We start from the raw sequence: 22,906 nt of genomic DNA on the forward strand, positions 1-22,906 counted from the left end.
GGTCACTTTTTGATTACGTTCCAGGAAACGGCTAACGTGATCACGCATGAAAACAAATGCACGAAGTTTAACAATAAAATATTGATATTTAATCTCTTTGTGGACTCAACGTAAACATGGGGCGCGAGTCAAGGTAAGTGAGGAGTTTAAGGGTCTCTTGTATTATTTTTATCTGTTTTGAAGGATTAAAAAAACCGAGCTAGCTATCAAATCTGCAACGTTGATCCAACGCGCTAGCTAATAAGCTAGCTAACGTTTACAGACCATTGAATGTGATATCTAGCTAGCTGGCTAGTTAACTTAATAGCCAAAGTAAAAATACTTGATAATGCATTCACAAATGACACAACTATTTCAAATACATTGACCATGTGCTGTGCAGTTGTATATGGTGCTTTCAAGACAACTAGTAACTCGGGGGGGACGAGGTCAAATCATGACGTTCGTGATCTTCGGGTCGGGAAGTTGGAGGCCAAAGATTTGTGCATAGATGGCCGAGTTTCCGACGTGCAATTCTGAATTGGATGAGTGTTCGAAACGATTGTCCCAATCCGATTTTGCTTTTTTCCCCCTCAGAGTTCCCATTTGTCTTGAACGTAATGAAGTCGTACATTTCCGAGTCCCCAGTTGTTCCCAACGCGGCATTACTCTCTCGCACTAACGACGTTTTTAAAACACACACACACACACATATATATATATATATTTTTTTTTTATGTCAGTCGTTTTAGTTAAGTGATTGAAGTTTCTGAAGTGTTTTAAATACTTTTTGTCAATGTTTGTTAGGCATTACAGGAAACGGTCGGCATCGAGGGGTCGGTCCGGGAGTCGATCAAAGAGCCGTTCCCCGGACAAACGCTCCAAGAAGGATGATGGGGCTGCCTCACGAAACCGAGACAGGGACCGCAACAGGCGGGGAGAGAGGTCACGCAGCCGTGACCGCCGCCGATCAAGGTCCAGAGACAGGAAGCGCCCCAGGTGAGCTGTGTGTGAAAGAGTGAGTGATTGATCAAAGTCATCAGAGTAAGGGTGTGTCTTTTGAATGTGAAATAAATACCTGGTCTGATATTGTTATTGAATTGGTCTGATGTTGTTATTGAATTGGTCTGATGTTGTTATTGAATTGGATGTGATCCAGACGCTCTAGGAGTCGGGAGAAGAGGCGCTCCAGAAGCCGTGACAGGAATCGAAGGTCTAGGAGCCGAGGACGCAGATCACAATCCGCAAGTCCCAGCAAAAGCAGGAAAACTGATGAGACGTGAGTTTTCACCAAAGGGTTATATATCCCCCCCCCACCTAAATAAATCTTACTTACACCCGACCATAACTTGTTCTCCTTGGTCTGTTTTGGTTTGCCAGTCTGTCTAAAAGCAAGGAAAAAGATAACCCTGAAGCCTCTGCAGAGAAGAAGAAAATCAAAGAAGAGCAAGAGGAGGTTGTTGAGGATGTGAGTCCTATTCCGCTGTAGATGTTCAGCAATTTGGAAACGCTGACCGAAATATGACAGTTGAATATTTTGCGCATTGTTTATGCGTTGTCCCCACAGCAAGATTTTGACCAGAACAAGCTGGAGGAAGAGATGAGGAAGAGGAAGGAGCGAGTGGAGAAGTGGAGGGAGGACCAAAGGAAGAAGGCCCTAGGGAACATCGAGGAGATCAAGAGAGAGATTGAGGAGATGAAGCAGGGAAAAAAGTGGAGTTTGGAGGATGATGACGGTGAGGAACAAGTTCAGACTTCTACTTTTCATGGTTGTGTTGTGGGTTCATATGTACCTAAATGCAGTAGTTTCCACTTTCAAAGACTGATTTAGATAACTGCCAAACACAGGGTCTCACCAGACTTCTCTTCCTTTCAGATGACGATGAGGAAGGGACAGCTCCCGAGGAAGAGGCTGAAGAAGGCGAGGAGGGTAAGGGGCCGGAGGAGAAGGAGGAAAAGAAAGAGGAGGAGGAGGAAGAGGAAGAGGAGGTTACTCCCATGGAGCAGGAGGCAGAGGATGAGCTGGATACCTTAGACGCCTACATGGAGGAGGTCAAGGAGGAAGTCAAGAAGTTCAACATGGGCCCCCAGTCTAAAGGGAACGACAAGGTAAGTTAGACCATCCCCCAATAGTTTCCTTCACACATACCGTATCTAGCTCATTGGAAACATTGCTGTCAATATGTGCTGCTTTGGTTTTTTTGTGTGTGATGCAATCGCTCTTTTTTTTTTCTTTTTTTTTTGCCCTTCACACAAACAGAAGGGAGGAGTAAACGTATCCAAAGTTGTCACCGTATGCAAAACTAAGAGGGGACCAAATGTCCACAAAAAGAAGGGTGAGCTGATGGAGAATGACCAGGATGCAATGGAGGTAAGCAGTTTTTGTCCTTGTCATGCTCTCATTGTGATCGTTTGTGTAAATGTATAGGGCTCATGGGGTCAAGTGTAGTGCACTATGTAGGGAATAGGGTGCTATAGTAGTGCACTATATAGGGAATAGGGTGCCATTTTGGTACGCAGACCATCTCCCTTGGAAACTTCCAAAAGTCTCAAGAACTTTTCTCAAAGTTTTCTCACCTAAAGAGAGCCGGTTCCTACATGTTGTGTCACTGTCTTCCCAGTACTCATCAGAGGAAGAGGAAGTGGATCTGGCGACAGCCCTGACTGGCTACCAGACCAAACAGAGGAAGGTGTTGGAGCCAGTGGATCACCAGAAGATTGAGTACGAACCGTACCGCAAGGACTTCTATGTAGAGGTGCCAGAGCTGGCCAAGATGTCTCCAGAGGGTGTGTACATGTATTTATAAAAAAAAACAAAAAACACACCCCAAAAAAATCGCTTATTTTTTGAGGAAGGGTCTATTTGCAATGACTGTGATAGTGACGTTTTCCCCGTAAAACTTAGTGCAGTCAACTAACTGTAAAGCTTACCGTATACTTCCCAGTCGAAACAGTTTGCGTGTATATCATGACTACTTTTTGTGACGTTTTTCCCACTTTGGTCTTTGCAAGTTTTTTCCCGGCTGTTTGCGACGTTTTTCCCACTTTGGTCTTTGCAAGTTTTTTCCCGGCTGTTTGCGCACACAAATGTTTTTCTTGAGGCAAGTTGATGTTCGGTAGCCAAAGTCTACGCCCCTTCATCAGTGATTAGTCAACAGTACTAATCCTAGTAGGAGTGAGAACAAGAATTGTTTGTCGTTCAATGAGAGACGATTAGTTTTCATGCACATTTTGAGAAATGCTGCACCAAACCTCTTAGCTAGATGTAAAATTGCGCGACTAAGTCCTTTGCAAAAGACAAAAATGTATCACATTTCTTTATTTATCTTTGATTAATTTTGACTATTTTGAGGAAGTGTATCTGGCTATGTTGTTGCTACGGTGGCTCAAAAGGGACAAACAACACTAATATTGCAAATTATTTTCTAGTTTTTCAAGCAAAAGACTTTGAGGAGAATGAGCACAGATGGTCGCCTAGCCGAGTTCTGCCAAAAGCAAACCGAACCAATGTGTGTGGCAGGGTTTCCATTAGGAAATTGTGGCGCAGGAAATTTGACCAGCAGCATTTTAATTTACTGGACCCATAACCATTGGGTGTGTAACCTGATTAGGGCGTCCAACCACGGTGCTCAGAATGACAAATCACATTTAGATTATGGTAATTAATCTCAACAGATCATACAAATCAAGGATACAACAATTTGTGGTCCTTACTGAATTCCGATGCCCACATTTACTTTTCCTCAGCCAACAAGATGAGTAACGAACAGCAAAATTACTATCCTAAACATTCTGATCTGTTGCATCAGACTCATTTGCTTTTTAACGTTTTATTTTATTTTTATGTAGCCTATGCCTACTGGTTGTATGAATTTTGGATCTATCATCCTGCAACTGTCCCAGAGTGTGTTTTGAAACAGTTTGTTTCTTTCAAACTGACCGATAGAATAGGTAAACCATTTTTTCCTCACATTTATAAGCGCAGCAATGCGCACAAGGCACTAGGCTATGTGCGAATGTTTGTTCCATAATGCAGTTAACCAGAAAACACTGTTGTCAAAGGCGAGCGGTTTCCTGTGACAGAGATTGAAATATCAGTTTTGATATTTAGAAAGAGGGGAGCTATAATGTGCAACAACTAACATGGGTTGCTAATATAACTAGGATTGTGCGTTTTGACTACTGGACAATGAAATAAAGTTGAGATATATATATATATATATATATATATATATATATATATATATATATATATATGCCTTGTGCGCATATATATATATATATATATAGATAGATAGATAGATAAAATAATTGCCTCCACGGATAGGGTCTGATTTTGGCTACATTGAAGCAAGGTAAAACATGCCTCATAATATGTAGTAAAAACATTCAGGTTTCAAACAATTTAAAGTATGTTTTCAAAATGCGTACTGCCTCCAGCTCATTGCAAAGGGTGTGTGACGTGATGAAGCCTGCCTTCCGTTGCCGATGTATTAACTGTTTGAGATGTTGTAGTAGCAGCTCTCATGCTGTCTGACAGATATTCCTCTCAAAATCTCTGTGTGCTGTGTAAATAAGACACATAACAAATATTTACACGGGACAGTTTTTATTTATTTTATTTCACTTTTATTTAACCAGGTTGGCTAGTTGAGAACAAGTTCTCATTTTACAACTGCAACCTGGCCAAGATAAAGCAAAGCAGTGCGACACAAACAACAACACAGAGTTACACAAATGTACAGTCAATAACACAATAGAAAATAATCTATGTACAGTGTGTGCAAATGTAGAAGAGTAGGGAGGTAAGTCAAGTTTAATTCCACTTAGTTTTGCAAATTAACCTGCAGACCGATAAGCTTGACCGGTCAAATGTATTTCCATCCCAATGGGATTTTTTTTCTTCTACCGTCCGGTGCCAATTTAATTTATTGGCTAATACCGGCTCACGGAAACCTTGGTGTGGATATTTTTAGTTGTTTTTGTCTGCTAAATGACAAGTGTCAATGTTGCTCGTTGATGAGCAACTGGACCCCCCCCCCCCCCCAATTGTAGGTCCACGGATCGATCCCCCCCCACACATATACTTTTTTTTTTTTTTACAATTTAGGAACTCGATTGGGGTCTCAAGCTAATGTTGAGAGAATAGTGGAATATACAAAGTGCAATTTCAAAATGTTGTTGTGCATCAGCTGTTTTTCTCTTCTGTCAGTCACTGACAGTCACTCAATTAGCACGTTAGCAAAAAAAATATATGGTAGATTGGTAAATGAGTCTAGTGGACAGCTATCTAAACTTGTAGTAATGATGGTTGAATTTCCAGCTGGGGGTGGCATTGACTTTGTTAGTCAATTTCTCACTCGGAAATCCTATTTTTATTTGCAAATATTTCTCTACGCCCCACGGCAAAATGTGTAGAATTGCAGGAAATTAACGCAGACCTGCGAGCCACTGCAGCCCGTCATGATGAGTTCAGTTTTTGTTTTTGTGTGTCCCCCCCACCCTTATCAAAGTTGCCCATCATTGATCTAACTCGTCTCCTTTTGGTTTTGTTTGGTGAATGCATACAGAGGTGAATGTCCACAGGTTGGACCTGGAGGGAATCGCAGTCAAAGGGAAGGGTTGTCCCAAGCCCATCAAGTCATGGGTTCAGTGTGGCACGTCTATGAAGATTCTAAGTGCACTGAAGAGGTGAGTGTCACAGACAAAGTTTTACATTGTAGCAGATATATAAGTAAGTCACGTATTGGTCCAAATGAATAGGATCTTAACATACATTTTGTTATGTAATCTGCAGTCGGATGAAATCAAATGTTATTTGTCACATGCTTCGTAAACAACAGACTATAGACTAACAGTGAATTGCTTACTTATGGGTCCTTCCCGACAATGCAGAGAAACAAAAAGTAAGAAATAATATTTAAAAAAATTACATATGGAATAAATACACAATGAGTTACGATAACTTTGCCATATACACACGGGTACCAATACCGAGTCGATATGCAGGGGTACGAGGTAATTGAGGTAGATATGTACTATACATATAGGTAGGGATAAAGTGACTAAGCAACAGGATAGATGATATACAGTAACAGCAGCGTATGTGATGAGCCAAAACAGTTGGTGCAAAAAGGGTCAATGCAGATAGTCCGGGTAACTATTGGTTAACTATTTAACTAACTATCTATGGCTTGGGGGTAGTAGCTGTTCAGGGTCCTGTTGGTTCCAGACTTGGTGCATCAGTACCACTTACTGATGCACATCTTCTAGGGCCTTCCTCTAACACCGCCTGGTATAGAGGTCCTGGAACACCACCTGGTATAGAGGTCTTGGATGGCAGGGAGCTCAAGCCCAGTGATGTACTGGGCTGTATGCACTACCCTTTGTAGCGCCTTGCGGTAGGATGCCAAGCAGTAGCCATACCAAGCGGTAATGCAGCCAGTCAAGATGCTCTCAATGGTGCAGTTGTATAACTTTTTTTAAGGATCTGAGAGGCCCATGTCGAATATTTTCAGCCTCCTGAAATGAAGAGGCTCCTCTACAACCCCATCGATGTGGATGGGGGAATTCCCGGCTCTCCGTTTCCTGTAGTCCACGAACAGCTCCTTTTGTCTTGCTGATGCTGAGGGAGAGGCTATTGTTGTCCTGGCATCACACTGTCAGGTCTCTCTCCTCCTCCCTTATAGGCTGTCTCGTCGTTGTTGGTTATCAGGCCTACCACCGTCGTGTCGTCAGCAAACTTAATGATGGTGTTGGAGTCGTGCGTGGCCACGCAGTCGTGGGTGTACAGGAGGGGACTAAGCATGCACCCCTGAGGGGCCCCTGTGTTGAGGATCAGCGTGGCGGCTGTGTTGTTGTCTCCCTTACCACCTTGGGGCGGCCCGTCAGGAAGTCCAGGATCCAGTTGCAGAGGGAGATGCTTAGTCCCAGAGTCTTTTAGCTTAGTGATGAGCTTGGAGGGCACTTTGGTGTTGAACGCTGAACTGTAGTCAATGAATAGCATTCTCACATAAGTGTTCCTTTTGTCCAGGTGGGAAAGGGTAGTGTGGAGTGCAATAGAGATTGTCATCTGTTGGGGCAGTATGCGAATTGGGTCCAGGGTGTCTGGGATGATGGTGTTGATGTGAGCCATGACCAGCTTTACATCTGTAGCCATGAAATGCTTTGAGAGTGTAATGAGACGGTAGTCATTTAGGCAGGTTACTTTGGCATTCTTGGGCACATGGACTAATGTGGTCTGCATGAAACATGTAGGTATTACAGACTGGGTCAGGAAGAGCTTGATAATGTCAGTGAAGACACTTGACAGCTGGTCAGAGCATGCTCTCAGTACTCGTCCTGGTAATCTGTCTGACCCTGCGGCCTTGTGAATGTTAACCTGTTTAAAGGTCTTAGTCACATTGGCTACGGAGAGCGTGATCACACTGTCTTCCGGAACAGCTGGGGCTCTCATGGATGGTTCAGTGTTGCTAGCATTGACACAAGCATAGAAGGTATTTAGCTTGTCTTCTAGGCTTGCGTCACTGGACAGCTCGCGGCTGGGTTTCCATTTGTGATCCGTGATAGTTTGATGCTTTGCCTGTTTGATGCTTCGTCGGAGGGCTTATAGCGTCCGGATTAGTGTCCCGCTCCTTGAAAGCGGCAGCTCTAGCCTTTTAGCTCAGTGCTGATGTCGCCTGTGATTCACTTGCCGTACACTTCTAGATAGGTGTGTTTTAAGTGATGTTGTCTTCACGTCTCCAGACACAGCTATGAGAAGCCCACCCCCATCCAAGCCCAGGCCATTCCAGCCATCATGTCTGGGAGAGATCTCATTGGCATCGCTAAGACCGGCAGTGGAAAGACCATCGCCTTCCTCCTTCCTATGTACCGTCACATCATGGACCAGAGGCCCCTGGAGGAGGCTGAGGGACCCATCGGTAAGGGCCCCTTTGAATAATTTTTTTTTAACTTGTTTTCTGTCATACAACCCCATATCAATTACACCTAAATTAACCTGAACGCTGGCGTCTCTGAGTTCTATGTGTAAATCACAATTTTAATCTGCTGAGCAGAATGGTCCTATCAGACGATGTGAAAGCTGTTCAATGAAGGTGCTGTATTTTGAAAGGGCAAATAAACGACGAGAGTATGTTGTCTGAGTTCTATTTGTCTCTTCCCCATCCCATTCAGCTGTCATCATGACTCCCACTAGAGAGCTGGCTCTGCAGATCACCAAGGAGTGCAAGAAGTTCTCCAAGCCCCTGAACCTGAGGGTGGTGTGTGTATATGGAGGCACTGGGATTAGTGAACAGGTACAACCACTTCCTGTAACGCTGTAGGGTCGGGGGGTTATTGTTAACCAGTACCTCATCATGGGAGTAGTGTTACCTGGTTGTAATTACAATTTACCATGATGGGGGGGAAAAAAAGATTGTACATGGTATTTAAAGAAATCCCGGGTTGTAGGTTTTGAATAATACAGGGCTCGACATACATTTAAAAAAAAATGTTATTTAACTAGGCAGGTCAGTTAAGAACATTCTTATTTACAATGACTGCCTACCAGAAGGTAAAAGGCCTCCTGCGGCATCAGGGGCTGGGATTAAACATAAAATATAGGACAAAACACACATCACGACAAGAGAAACACCATAACACTACATAAAGAGAGACGTAAGACCATAGCGTGGCAGCAACACATGAAAACACAGCATTAATGCTTGTTCTCTTGTCTGGGACAAGTAAAAAAAAAAAAAAAAAAAAAAATGTCGGACAAGAAGAATATAGATTTAAGGTGTCTGAATGGACAATTTTTAAAAACATCACTATCAAACCCAGTTAGCCTACTCCAATCAGAATTGGATCAGAGGCGCCAACATTAGAATAATATTCAAATCTATTTTCCATGTACAAAATATATGTTAAAAGTGTAGCTTATATGCATATTGGCTACAACCTCATGTCCAAACCGATGCTGACGTGAGGGAGGCGCCATAAAATTATGCCAAACTTTGAGACTTTTTAAGTATATAAATATAAACGGTATTCATGTTTGGCTAGTTTAATGAAGGATAAGTAGCGTTAATGTCTTAAGGCTTGATTCTGTCGAACATACTGGAAGCACAGTTCGTCCAGATTAAATGGTCACAAGACCAGGAGAGTGAAGGACAGTGGCTGTTGCACATCGCACGTCACCCACCTTGAATCTGAGCAGAGGCGGTCAGCATAAAAAAAACAACAAAACGATTTAACCATAAACTTAATTGTTTAAAACCTAGACGTTTTTATCATTTTATGAAACATGTCTTTGAAACAAAGTGGCCTAGCCGAAATCTGACAATAGACATGTTGAGGGGAATTATTTTATAAACACTTAAATGCTGGTTGCCATGGCATATTCTCATGTTCTATTGGGTTTCAAATTAACATCATTTTATTGTCCAGCAACCAAATGCATATTTCTAGTCTTATTAGTAACCCATATTCCTAGTCATATTAGCAACCCGTAGTCCTGGTCTTATTAGTAACCCCTAGTCCTGGTCTTATTAGCAACCCGTGCTAGTTTATACATCTTTAGATCTCCTCTTAATTTCTAACAGGATATTTTTATCTGTCACATGAAACCCCTTGAGTGTGCTTTTGAGAACGGGAGTTTCCTGCCAGTTGCATTTAGTTTTCATTTATTTAGTTTTTTAAAACGATGAGGCTGAGGCAACAGATCATACCAGAAATAAAACTCATTTGCTTTTTAAAAATGTTTTAAAGTGAAGTGGTTGAATGAATTTTGGATATGTCGTCCCAGAACTGTCCCAGAGTCTGTTTTTGAACCGTCAACATATATATATATATATATTTTTATATCAACGGTTTCCCCTTAATTTTTGAGCCCCTGGAGGGAATTATTTTAAAAAGACATAAAAAGTATTTGGTTGTAATGTTGCTATATTTGATTGGCCACATTTGGTAGCCTATCATCCTCCAGGAGAGCCTTTTAAAGGGGCAGTGTTGTATTTTGAGAGAGGCTTGAATATGCAGAGAAGCCCAGCAGGCATAGTGTAACCTCCAATTCTGTCAGATTCTCTATGGTAAAAAGATTAGTAATACATTTTATTTTTGTAAAGTTGTTCCTTGCATCACACAAAGATTAACATGGTCTTAAAGACCATTTTGGGGGGGGAAGACAAGTGACCTTGAGCTTTTGGCCAAGTAAATATTAAAAAAAAGTAAATGTCAAGCCCTGTAATCAGTTAGGAAAAAGCAAACAGGATTGTACATTGGTTGAATATGGTTATCTTTTAAATAGTTTGTTTCTTGCTTGTGGTGCAGATTGCTGAGCTGAAGAGGGGAGCAGAGATCATTGTGTGCACACCAGGGCGAATGATTGACATGTTAGGTGCCAACAGCGGTGAGTGACACACCTTGTCTCATTGCTCTCTTGTGTTATTGTATCCCGTTAACATATAATGATAGGGATTTCTGATATGTGATAAACCTGCAGTGTGTGTGTGCAATGTCCAGTGTTATAATTATTTTGACTTAGAAATGTCACTTTCTCACCCTGAAAACACGAGCAGCGCAGGTACTGATAGAAAGTGAGATGTAAATGTCCTGCTTTGCATGAAATGTTTCCGTACGAGAGTCAAGTCAGTACCACTTTTACTAAAACTGTAAACGTTATCTGACCGCCTTGGGAATCATATCCGACCGTTTTTGAAGTGTTCCCTGAAGAATAATGATCAGCTACAAGTAGGTGAAGAGACGATACTGCCTCCGTGGGTGGTCCTCACGTTCAGAGGCGTAAGTCAAGCTTTCAACAAACCTTTATCCCAAGTCAAGTTTCCTTGTTAGTCATGTAAAAAAGTCAGACATTTCACTCATGTATGGATTTGAATAACATTTGAACCTTAAAGTGGAACATGGTTGTCCGACAAGTGTGAATATGTTTACATTCTTATTTAAAAGTCAGTGTTGTTTTTATGACTGTGTAAATGCTACATTTTAAAAATAGAAACGTGTATTGAAATGGGACAGTTTAGCGTTCTATCCTTCCGCACATGCCAGGTAATCTCTCTGTTTCGTTTTGTAGGTGAGAAGGCGGTCACATAGTGCTTGATGTGGCCTCATCTCTTTTATTGTATTGGCTGTTTTCTGACATTTTACACAGGTTCCTCGTGCCCCTGAGATGGTACGCAAGACAAGACAAATATAGAAACCTAATAATCTGGCTGCTTAAAAGTAGGCCTGAACACAATAAATGGCAGTTGTGTGAATTGAAGTGAAGTATTTAATGCCTTAGGAAAAATAAATACTTTTAATTTTTTTGTATTTTTATTTTTTTTAGGCTTGTTGAGGTAAATTTATCAGGAGGTTCAGGAACTTTGTGTGAAAGCTTTGGGTGAGCCCACTTTCCAGAGAGTAACATTGTTTTCCTGTGTCACTATACTTTCCTTGGGTGTGCAGGTCGAGTCACAAACCTGCGGCGAGCCACGTACGTGGTGGTGGACGAGGCGGATAGAATGTTCGACATGGGCTTTGAGCCACAGGTATATATAGACACGTTATTATCATTACTTTATAAATAATTAATCCAAGGGAGGTGTTCTTAAGGAAAATAGACTTGCATCAATTCGTGTTTATAGCAGCTATTTAGACGTGACCCTGGCACCAGAATAATAGGTCATATCCTCTCCTGTAATGTTCCTTCCCCCCAGGTGATGCGTATCATGGACAACGTGCGTCCAGACCGGCAGACGGTCATGTTCTCAGCCACGTTCCCGCGGGCCATGGAGGCACTGGCTAGAAGGATACTGTCCAAGCCCATCGAGGTGCAGGTGGGAGGCAGGAGCGTGGTGTGCTCTGATGTGGAGCAACATGTGGTAAGACTAGCCTTTTTTTTACATTCTCTGTGTGTCCTAAATGTTACCGTTTTATAATGCACTACTTTTGACCAAGGACCATAGAACTCTGGTCAAAGGGAGTGCACTATAAAGGGAATAGTGTGCGTCTTCCATCTCTTTAACTTTTTTTGGTGCCCTGTGGATAGGGCCAGGAGTTGTTCCTGGTCAGTCATGAGATGAGGAAAAACTCCTGTTCTACTCTGGATATTATATCATATGTAAACCATCCCGTCAGAGCAGGGTTACGCAACTGGCCGGTGATATTATTTTGCTCCTAAAGTTTTGTGAGCAAAAACATTTATTTATTTATTTTTGGACATAAGACAGTAAAAACACAAACGCAAATCGGCTCTAGATGAGTTAAAATTTTGGAACTCTGTTCCAGAGTATTCCCACGCATAATACAGATACAGTATATACTGTATGTGATCGTATACCAATGTAAGAACAGTTTGAAATGTGTGTTTTATTCAAATATTATATCTGTTTACAAATTATTTGTAATTATGTTCCGGCCCCCTGAACATCCGCTCAAGGAAAAAAAAGAAGCATTTTCCCCACTAAAGTCAGTTACGATGCCAAACTGCAGTAAAGTCAAGATCCTGGTGAGGACGACGAGCACGCTGATGAACTTCCCTGAGACGGTTTTTCGACAGTTTGTGCAGAAATTCTTTGGTGTTTCAAACCCACAGTTTCATGATGAAACCCACAGTTTCATTAGCTGTCTGTCAAGAAATTAACATTATTTTCTCTGGCAACAGCTCTGGTGGGCATTCCTGCAGTCGGTATGCCAATTGCACGCTCCCGCAAAACTTGAGATATCTGTGGCATTGTGTTTATGGGACAAAACTGCACATTTTAGAGTGGCCTTTAACTGTCCCCAGCGCAACATGCACCTGTGTAATGATCATGCTGTTTAATCAGCTTCTTGATATGCCACACCTGTCAGGTGGATGGATTATCTTGGCAAAGGAGAAATGCTCACTAACAGGGATGTAAACAAATTTGTGCACAACATTTGAGATAAATAAGCTTTTTGTGTAGTATGAACAATTTCTGGGATTTTATTTCAGCTCATGAAACATGGGACCAACACTTTACACGTTTTGCATTTTTAGAAAAAATATTTTTTGTTTGGTGCCTTCAAAAAGTATTCACACCTTTTTTTAGTTATTTCACATTTTTGTGTTAGTCTAAATTTTAAAAATGGGTTAGATTTGGGATGTTGTGGCACTGGCCTACACACAATACCCCATAATGTCAAAGTGGAATTATGTTTTTAGAAAAACAAATTCGAAATAAAAAGTGGAAATGTCTTGAGTCTGTAACTATTCACCATGAATACGAATATATCTCCTATTTTGACAATAGCACCACAATCCATCTTTTACATATTCCATATTGATAATTTGTTAAATTAGTGTTGCTGCCATTTCTCTCTTATCTAGCTGAAGTCACACAGACATCCATGTTTTTCTCCTCCTCATCATGTATTCTCTCCATCTAGCTGGTAATTGAGGAGGACCAGAAGTTCCTGAAGCTGCTAGAGATCCTTGGCCATTACCAGGAGAAGGGCTCGGTCATCATCTTTGTGGACAAACAGGAGCATGCTGACGGGCTGCTCAAAGACCTGATGAAGGCCTCCTACCCCTGCATGTCTCTGCACGGAGGTGATGTCATACAAACACACCAGTGTTCTAGCCTCACTAGTCTTGAGGCTCCACCCACAAAGAATTGGTCCTCTGGTCAAAAGTAGGGCATTAAGTAGCACCTTCAAACTCAACTCTGGTCCTTGAAGACAGTTCCAATCAGGAACTTTTTTTTAAACCTGGGACACCAGGTGTGTGACATTTTTAATTATCAGGTAGAACAGAAAAGCAGCCGGGTGCGGATCTCGTAGGGTAAGAGTTGAATACCCCTGATGTAGAGAATTGGGTGGCATTTTGGACACACATTGAGTTAGTTCAGGGTTTGAAAGTGACCGGGCTGAGCTCATCATCCCCAGCTTACAGTTGGCTCATTCATCCCCCTTCCTCTCCCCTGTAACTATTCCCCAGGTCGTTGCTGTAAATGAGAATGTGTTCTCAGTCAACTTACCTGGTAAAATAAATTGAGTTAGTCCAGGGTTTGAAAGTGACCGGGCTGAGCTCATCATGTCCTAGATCATTTTCCTTATTATATCTTCTAATTAAACCATGTTTATGGCAGATAAACATTTTGTCTCTTATCATGTTAGTTGTTTTGAACTATATCAAGCGTTTGTTTATCTCCGTCCCCTCCCTGTAGGCATTGACCAGTACGACAGAGACAGCGTCATCAATGATTTTAAGAACGGGGCGTGTCGGCTAATGGTGGCCACCTCTGTGGCAGCCAGGGGGCTGGACATCAAACAGTTGATCCTGGTCGTCAACTACAACTGTCCCAACCACTACGAGGACTATGTCCACAGGGCTGGACGTACAGGGAGAGCCGGGAACAAAGTGAGTAGTGGTCCTGTAGGATACACTAGTAGTCCATTAAACTAATTAATTGTTTCTGGTTTATCAAGAATTCCATGAATTCTGATCACTAAAATGGAACAAATCACTGGGGGAAAAATGTATTCTACAACCATATTAGGAAAAAAAGATAGATTTGATTGATTGTTATGTAGAAACCGTTAATTTAAAACTAGGGGTATAACGGTTTTGTATGTATTGCTGGTTTGGGGCCACGGTTCGGTTTAGCTACAGCGGGGAAATGTAATGCCAATAGTTACTGTAGTTTTGAGTTTAAGAAAATACATAGTGTTGGTATTTAAAACTGGATGGTTTTCAGAGATAGATGGGAGGGGTTTTAGCTGAAGGGTGAGACTATAAAAAATAAGAAAGAGCTAATGTAAAATATACCGTGTCCGTAAAATGAATAGCTGGAAGCAGAAGCCTAAGTATTGTTCTCCATTAGTTTACTCCAATTAGGGGAGAGATGGTAAGGTTAAGGGATAATAATAAAGAAGGAAAATATGTATTTATTTTTTATTTAAAAAATGGGTTATTGGAAATTATGCAGACAATTACATTGATAGAACCCACAATCAATCTAAAATATTAACTCTTGATTTTTGCCCCACCAATAAATTCCAAAGTGTTGGTATTCCTGAATTCATATTTAATCATGAGTCATATAACTCCTGATGAGAGCACTATCAGAAATAACCAGCACTTTGGATTTTCTTAAAAGGGGGAGGAAAAAAAACACTTACTCATCAACAAGAACAATAAAATAAAGTGAAATATGCTTGTAAAGTCCATTATGTAAACAATGCTCAGACATTGTATAGGCCTACACTATGTTTCCTTACAAAGAGAAAAATATTCACACTTGTGTGACTATCAAAAAAGGGCCGTGTCTGTAGCATGGTACTTCACATTTCCCAAATCAGGGGGAATTTGATGATGGGCTGTCACTGTTAACTAGCTATGTAGCCCTGTAGTTTCATCCATCTGTAGTTAGCGCAATACAGGGTGCATTGGCCAATTCGGCTTTAGCTTGCTTATTTAGAGCCGGGTACCTCCTGTTTGCTGAAATATGTCAGAGAGGTCGAAGTTCGTAACGTTGCTCGAGCACTTTCACAAGATGCTAAAACTCCCTATTCTTCTCAGCCACCGAGAATGGGTGCATATCCACGGCTATGAACATACATATACACTCTTGTAATTGATTTGGTCAGAATCAGCTACCAAGGGCAGCTTGAAGGCATATATATATATATATATATATTTTTTTTACGTCTTCTTCCGTTGGTACGAATAATGGGGTGATGTCGGCCTAAATGTGTCACCATGTTTGAGCTGTTGGCATCTGCATATGTTATTCTCGTCGAGCAGTGGTGACATATACACTCTCTGGCCATCGCCATTGTAATCTACTTGGAAAGCCAAAAATTTTCCCAAACTGGATATTTAAACGATAATGGAGAATCCTCCTGGTTTATCCAGCCCACCACTCTCCATCGTACAGAACTAGTTCCCCGCTGCGCCTTAAAAAAGAACAGTTTTGAAATGCGACAATTTAAGTCTTGATTTTTGATTACAATGTCTGCATAGGCTTTAGTAGTTTTAACGGGAATAGCCTGATATGTATTTTTATTTATTTATTTTTTTAGCTCATATTTACACGAGGCATGCATCGCCTGCGGAAGACACATTTCAGTGGAAGGCATAGGCCTTGTGTTTTTAATTGTTTACGTATGTTAAGTATTTTTTTTTCAGGGTTCACCGCGAAGACCGAACCCAGGTCCCGTAACAAAACGGTTCAGGAACAAATATGTGTACCGTTAAAACCCTAATTTTAAAACCACCCTGATTTGTTGTGTCCCAGGGCTTTGCCTACACCTTCATCACAGATGAGCAGGCACGCTACGCTGGGGACATCATCAAGGCCCTGGAGCTCTCAGGGTCCCCTGTGCCCAAGGAGCTGGAGCAGCTGTGGCTGTCCTTCAAAAACCAACGGCAAGCGGTAAGAGGAAGTAGTGCTGTTCCGGTGTTGTCATGGAAGCTACCCGGTCGTTGTATGCAGAATGTGTGCCCAGCAAAAAAAAAACTGTGCATTAGAGCTGATGATTTTCAGCGACGAATTACAATATTATATTCTGTGTCCTTAAAAAAAAAAAAATCTTCAACTCCTATTCAACAAGATTAGACCGGTTTAGTCGCTGGCTTACTTCCCATTGCTGCTAGCACTGTGTCATCAGTAGGTGAATGTAACACACCCTCTCTATAACGGCCTTTTCTTTCCCCAGGAGGGTAAAAGCATCAAGAGCAGCAGCGGGTTCTCAGGGAAGGGCTTCAAGTTTGACGAGACTGAGCATGCCCTGGCTAACGAGAGGAAGAAGCTGCAAAAGGCTGCTCTGGGTCTGCAGGACTCTGACGATGAGGATGGAGCCCTGGATGTGAGTACAGGTTCTGATCATGTGACTAGGGCCCTGGATGTGAGTACAGGTTCTGATCATGTGACTAGGGCCCTGGATGTGAGTACAGGTTCTGATCATGTGACTAGGGCCCTGGATGTGAGTACAGGTTCGGATCATGTGACTAGGGCCCTGGATGTGAGTACAGGTTCGGATCATGTGACTAGGGCCCTGGATGTGAGTACAGGTTCTGATCATGTGACTAGGGCCCTGGATGTGAGTACAGGTTCTGATCATGTGACTAGGGCCCTGGATGTGAGTACAGGTTCTGATCATGTGACTAGGGCCCTGGATGTGAGTACAGGTTCTGATCATGTGACTAGGGCCCTGGATGTGAGTACAGGTTCGGATCATGTGACTAGGGCCCTGGATGTGAGTACAGGTTCTGATCATGTGACTAGGGCCCTGGATGTGAGTACAGGTTCCACACTCTCCAAAAGCTTACAGTAGAATGCCAACTGTGGCTTGTATATAGCCTCGCTTCTGTTATTTTACTGCTGCTCTTTAATTTGTTATTTTTATTAAAACATTTTACTTAACACTTATTTTTTTTTAAACTGCATTGTTGGTTAAGGGCTTGTAGGTAACTAGGGCCCAATAGGGTTATGTAGGGAGCCATTTGGGACATACACACTCACCTGGTTCCAGACTAGGGTTATGTAGGGAACACTCACCTGGTTCCAGTCTAGGGTTATGTAGGGAACACTCACCTGGTTCCAGACTAGGGTTATAGAGGGTTATATAGGGAACACTCACCTGGTTCCAGACTAGGGTTATTGAGGGTTATATAGGGAACACTCACCTGGTTCCAGTCGAGGGTTATGTAGGGAACACTCACCTGGTTCCAGTCTAGGGTTATTGAGGGTTATGTAGGGAACACTCACCTTGTTCCAGACTAGGGTTATCGAGGGTTATATAGGGAACACTCACCTGGTTCCAGTCTAGGGTTATCGAGGGTTATGTAGGGAACACTCACCTGGTTCCAGTCTAGGGTTATGTAGGGAACACTCACCTGGTTCCAGTCTAGGGTTATAGAGGGTTATGTAGGGAACACTCACCTGGTTCCAGACTAGGGTTATAGAGGGTTATGTAGGGAACACTCACCTGGTTCCAGACTAGGGTTATGTAGGGAACACTCACTTGGTTCCAGACTAGGGTTATGTAGGGAACACTCACTTGGTTCCAGACTAGGGTTATGTAGGGAACACTCACCTGGTTCCAGACTAGGGTTATGTAGGGAACACTCACCTGGTTCCAGACTAGGGTTATAGAGGGTTATGTAGGGAACACTCACCTGGTTCCACACTAGGGTTATTGAGGGTTATGTAGTGAACACTCACCTGGTTCCAGACTCTTGATAATGTATATCGCATCCCATCAGTTGTGGTCAAACAATACATTTCTAAAACCTCATAGAATACGTACAATATTGACACAATGTCTCACCCTGTCCTTACAGATTGATGAGCAGATCGAGAGCATGTTCAACTCCAAGAAGAGGGTGAAGGATCTGTCGGCTCCAGGGGGTGGGCCACCCAGCGCTGCGGCCGTGGCGGCTGCAGCAGCAGGGGGCCTTGCCAACCTCGGTGCCCCCTCTGCTGGAAACATCCAGAAACTGGAGATGGCCAAGAGACTGGCTCTCAGGATCAACGCCCAGAAGAACTTGGGGGCTGAGGCTCAGGTTGGTCTTTGTTTCTGTGTGAGTTTTAGTAGTCTTCAACCTTCCGTTCCTGACATAATCCATTGCTCTCTCTGGACAGGATGTGATGCAACAGGCCACCAATGCCATCCTGAGAGGAGGCACCATCATGGCCCCCTCCGTCTCGGCTAAGACCATCGCCGAGCAGCTGGCTGAGAAGATCAACGCCAAGCTCAACTACATCCCTGTGGAGAAGCTGGAGGAGGAGAGGCAGGCAGCTGAACAGGCCGAGACCGTCAAGAGATACGAAGAGGAGCTGGAAATCAATGATTTCCCTCAGGTCAGTTTTTATATGGGTTTGTATCCCAAATGCCACCCTATTCCCTATATAGTGCACTACTTTTACCCTATTCCCTAATCCCTAGACAGTGCACTACTGTCTTATGGGCCCAGGTCAATAGTAGTAAAGTACATAGGGAATATGTTGTCATTTGGGACTTAACACTAGGGTGTAGGTGGAGGACTGCTCATTGAATCTCTAAATGAAAGGTATTCACCATTGCTATATGAACTATGCTTTACTTTATCATGCTGATTCTCTTTCAGTTGAACATTGGATGGTCTTTTTACAATGTCTGTTCCTTGACGGGCGGAGCTTACGGTGAAACACTAGCTGGTAGATCTTAATCGTATTCGTGACCGACCGGCTCGATTCGGTTTTATGTAGCAAAATTTGAAATTGTGTTTATTTATTATTATTATTATTATTATTATTTATTTATTTATTTTTTTTTTTAACATTAAAGTAGAGACTCAGAGTTAGAAAATGGTATATCGTACAGTTGAGGAATAAGAGGGAAGTAATTCTGCTTTGAAAGTTGATCAACTTGTTTTGGTACACCTATTGGAGAGCTCTTCTTTGTCTCCACCCATTCAGCCTTGTTCACACCCTCTATAGCCGTAGCCCCACCCATCTTTTTAAGGGTTCACATGTGAGGCTTCACAGAGTGGATACGATTTACATTTACATTTTAGTCATTTAGCAGACGCTCTTATCCAGAGCGACTTACAGTAGTGAATGCATACATTTCATACTTAAAAAAAAAAAAAGTATTTATTTTTCTTCTGTACTGGTCTCCCGTGGGAATCGAACCCACAACCCTGGCGTTGCAAACACCATGCACTACCAACTGAGCCACACGGGAGCTATGATAGTGTACTAAACAACCAAAGATTTCAAGACTAAAGGCTGGTTTATACTACATCTATTGACATGTCTGTAGACGGTTGTCGTAGTGACGTGAACATTCTGTTGTCGTCCGACATCAAACTTGTCGTTATGAAAAAACGTATAAACACAAAAACCATGCATGACATCAGCAGGCTGGCTGGTGGTCCAAAATATCATAACTGTTACATGTTAACACCAATAAACCCATCTGTTTTAAAAAAATGAATTTAGTAAATGTCAATCTAACAAACCAGGCAAGTAAATGCAACTTTCTACACAATGTTTTGGTTTGTTTCTAGCATGTTACTAACATTAAGTTAGATGGCTAGCCTGTTCAAATAATGACCATATCATAGCTGACAACATCATCTTAACTTCAGCAAATTGTTATTCATTATTACAGGAAAATAATCTCATAATGATATTTACAAGTTAATGGCGAGCTAATTACAGAAAATAGCTTACGGTTGTGAGTGTGACGAAATAAAAGCAGGGCCTAACGTTATATCCTAATTTGACTTTGGTGCAGGTCATGTTCTTCACATTACCGTCTCTGGTAAACACACCCTATATCAAATAAAATCAACGTTTTTGTCACATGCACAGGATACAGAAGGTGTGAACGGTACAGTGAAATGGTTACTTGCATAGTGGAGTCTTTTTTTTTGGTTTAGACATGTAGCTAGCTAGCTAAACAATGAACCATAATCCCAACTCATAACGTTACTACCGTGCATGAATCTGCAAGTAGCTAAAGCTAACCAACTAGTTTCAATGTTAGCTAGCTAACATTAGGCTATAACTAGCAATGCAAATGGATTTCTGAGATACAAATAATATTACTACACAGATCAAACGTGTAACATTATCTAACGAGCCAGCCAGCTAACATTAGCTAGCTAGCTAACAGTACCCTTTAACTTGCAATGTAAATGACTTTCTGACTAAATAAGAAACATAATATCTGAAAATGTAGCTAGCTAGACTCTTACCCGTGTACATGGATGAACGCTTCTTGCCCTTAATTTGAAAAGACAAGTTTTTTATACAACAGCCTTCTGTGTGTTCTCTTTTCGACTCCCTCCGCATATTTGCAATCAAACGCCAGAATTTTCCTCATACTCTGCTTCCACCGGGCACGACACTGATTTCTTCCGTGACAACAGCACTGTTGATCCGTGTTTCAGAAGACCACAATGTTTCGTTCAATGAAAACTTTTTGTTGTTGTTGTTGACAAATCAGGGATGTCCTCATCGTCTGATTCATTTTAAGAGTCAGCATAGCACGTTCGTTTTCCAGGAAGTGGAGAGAATTAGCAACACTTTTGCTGTTTTTCATGATGTCTTTCAAAAAATCTGCGTTAGAAAGGAGTATCTACACATACTGAGCAGCTCATGTTATAGACAGAAGTGTGCTATATGGCAGACCAATCCCAACTCATCTCTCGGCATGTCCAGCCCATTCATTATCTCAGCCAATCATGGCTAGCAGGAAGATTCCGGATCTTTTTCCTTGGCTAAACCAACTAGGCTTGTAATTTAACAATTTTATTCGCATTTACAGATGATATAGAAGTGTGTTAAGGCACATGAAAGTTCACATATTCCCTAAGGCATTTCTGCAACAACAAAAAAACGCATTTAGATCAACAACAAAAAAGGTTTACGTTCAAATGCCTCTTCTGTGAAGTAGTGCGTGAACATACGCGTAGTTTCCTGAAACAAGTCACATTTGTTTGACATTTGTTTGTCCTATCAACAAAGTGATTGTGGTTTAAGTAGTTTATCCCACACAAGTGGTAGGTGGAATTGACCTCACAAAGCGTCTCAGAGTAGGAGTGCTGATCTAAGATCTGTCCATATAATATTATTCATTATGATCTAAAAAAAAGGCAAAACAGATCCTAGGTCAGCACTTTTACTCCGAGACGCTTTGTGAATACGGCCTAAGCGAACAGGAAGATGTTAATGTCTGTTTCCTGTGTTCCACCAGACTGCGAGGTGGAAGGTCACGTCTAAGGAGGCCCTCCAGAGGATCGGAGAATACTCCGAGGCAGCCATTACCATCAGAGGAACCTACTTCCCTCCAGGCAAAGAGCCCAAAGAGGGAGAACGCAAGATCTACCTGGCTATTGAGAGTAAGCAGCTATTCTACTTGCAATGATCACTTCAAGTCTTCACCAATGTTGGAGAGTTGCGTGTTAGCAGTAGTGAGTGTTTTTTTGTTGTTGATGGATGTCACTTGTCGTAATATTTTTGACGTATTCGATTGACAGGTGCAAATGAGCTGGCCGTTACGAAGGCCAAGGCTGAAATCACTCGTCTCATCAAGGAGGAGCTTATCAGATTAGTAAGTTCTGTCCATAGAAATAGAATCCATATGTGTGGTTCTGTCCTCTGTCATTTCAGATCTATCCTATCTATTTATTTACTGATGCTAGGCCCTAGGGAATCATTCTATAATCGTTCGTGTCAGTCTACATGTCGGTTGCATCATTGTATGAACACCAGTAATAAACATGGAATGTTTTAAAAGTACTGAAAGTAATTAACTTAGTGGGAAAAAAAATGTATAAAAAAAAATCTCATTGCTCAATAAATGTTCTCTCTCATTTTAGCAAAACTCCTACCAACCCACCAGCAAAGGAAGATACAAGGTTTTGTAGTGACGATGAGATTGGGCTCAGAGGCATTGACTTCTTTCTCCAACATTTCCTCATATTTGTTTCAGAATGTATTAGTATATATATTTTTCACTGTAAGACCAGTGACCTCCAGAAGGGATTGTTCTCGTGAGAGTACTTTCTCTTTTAGACAAAGTTTCCTCTCTGTATTTTAAGTGGAGATTTAGTCGTGATTTTTTTTTTTTTTTTTTTTTTTTTTAGGTTTCACGGCGCAAAATGTATCTGATATCCGTTCTATAATATACCAGCTGAAATGTAACGGGCTCTCTACCGCCATGATTCAAACATTTGCTTATTTTTGTCCTTAAACATTAAGCATAAGTAGTTATAGATCCTGTGTTATTTCTGTGTGTAAAGTAATATTTTGGGTCACTGGTCTGCAGTCATCTGAACAAGTAAGGAATCACAAGTTGATTTTTTTTTTTTTAACAGCCCTTGAATGATGTCATGTGTTTTTACTTCTTTCCCTCTAATAAAACAATGTGTTGGCAAGGAGCATGTTGTCACTGGTCTGTGTTAGATAAATGATATACCAATGGTTTG

The 22,906-nt window shown here is 41.7% G+C and overlaps 1 protein-coding gene across 1 annotated transcript; it reads left to right on the plus strand.

Moving 5' to 3' along the window:
• ddx46 (DEAD (Asp-Glu-Ala-Asp) box polypeptide 46) lies at nucleotides 1-22,858 on the plus strand. Its single transcript, XM_029699501.1, has 23 exons — nucleotides 1-133; nucleotides 787-978; nucleotides 1,139-1,258; nucleotides 1,360-1,447; nucleotides 1,547-1,715; nucleotides 1,856-2,088; nucleotides 2,240-2,350; nucleotides 2,601-2,766; nucleotides 5,550-5,670; nucleotides 7,726-7,901; nucleotides 8,155-8,276; nucleotides 10,291-10,369; nucleotides 11,425-11,507; nucleotides 11,676-11,840; nucleotides 13,369-13,531; nucleotides 14,148-14,341; nucleotides 16,221-16,358; nucleotides 16,642-16,791; nucleotides 18,269-18,490; nucleotides 18,570-18,788; nucleotides 21,673-21,817; nucleotides 21,956-22,029; nucleotides 22,298-22,858. The coding sequence occupies exons 1-23, from the start codon at nucleotides 117-119 to the stop codon at nucleotides 22,343-22,345; spliced, it is 3,195 nt and encodes a 1,064-aa protein (XP_029555361.1). The 5' UTR covers nucleotides 1-116; the 3' UTR covers nucleotides 22,346-22,858.
• The last annotated feature ends 48 nt before the right edge of the window (nucleotides 22,859-22,906 follow it).

Source organism: Salmo trutta, chromosome 19 (genome assembly GCF_901001165.1).
Source record: "Salmo trutta chromosome 19, fSalTru1.1, whole genome shotgun sequence".
NCBI classification, from domain to species: domain Eukaryota; kingdom Metazoa; phylum Chordata; class Actinopteri; order Salmoniformes; family Salmonidae; genus Salmo; species Salmo trutta.

Coding starts and splice junctions, on each gene's coding strand:
- ddx46 (XM_029699501.1), top strand. Junction 5,671..7,725: donor ATTCTAAGTGCACTGAAGAG/GTGAGTGTCACA, acceptor TCACGTCTCCAG/ACACAGCTATGAGAAGCCCA. Junction 11,841..13,368: donor CTGATGTGGAGCAACATGTG/GTAAGACTAGCC, acceptor CTCTCCATCTAG/CTGGTAATTGAGGAGGACCA.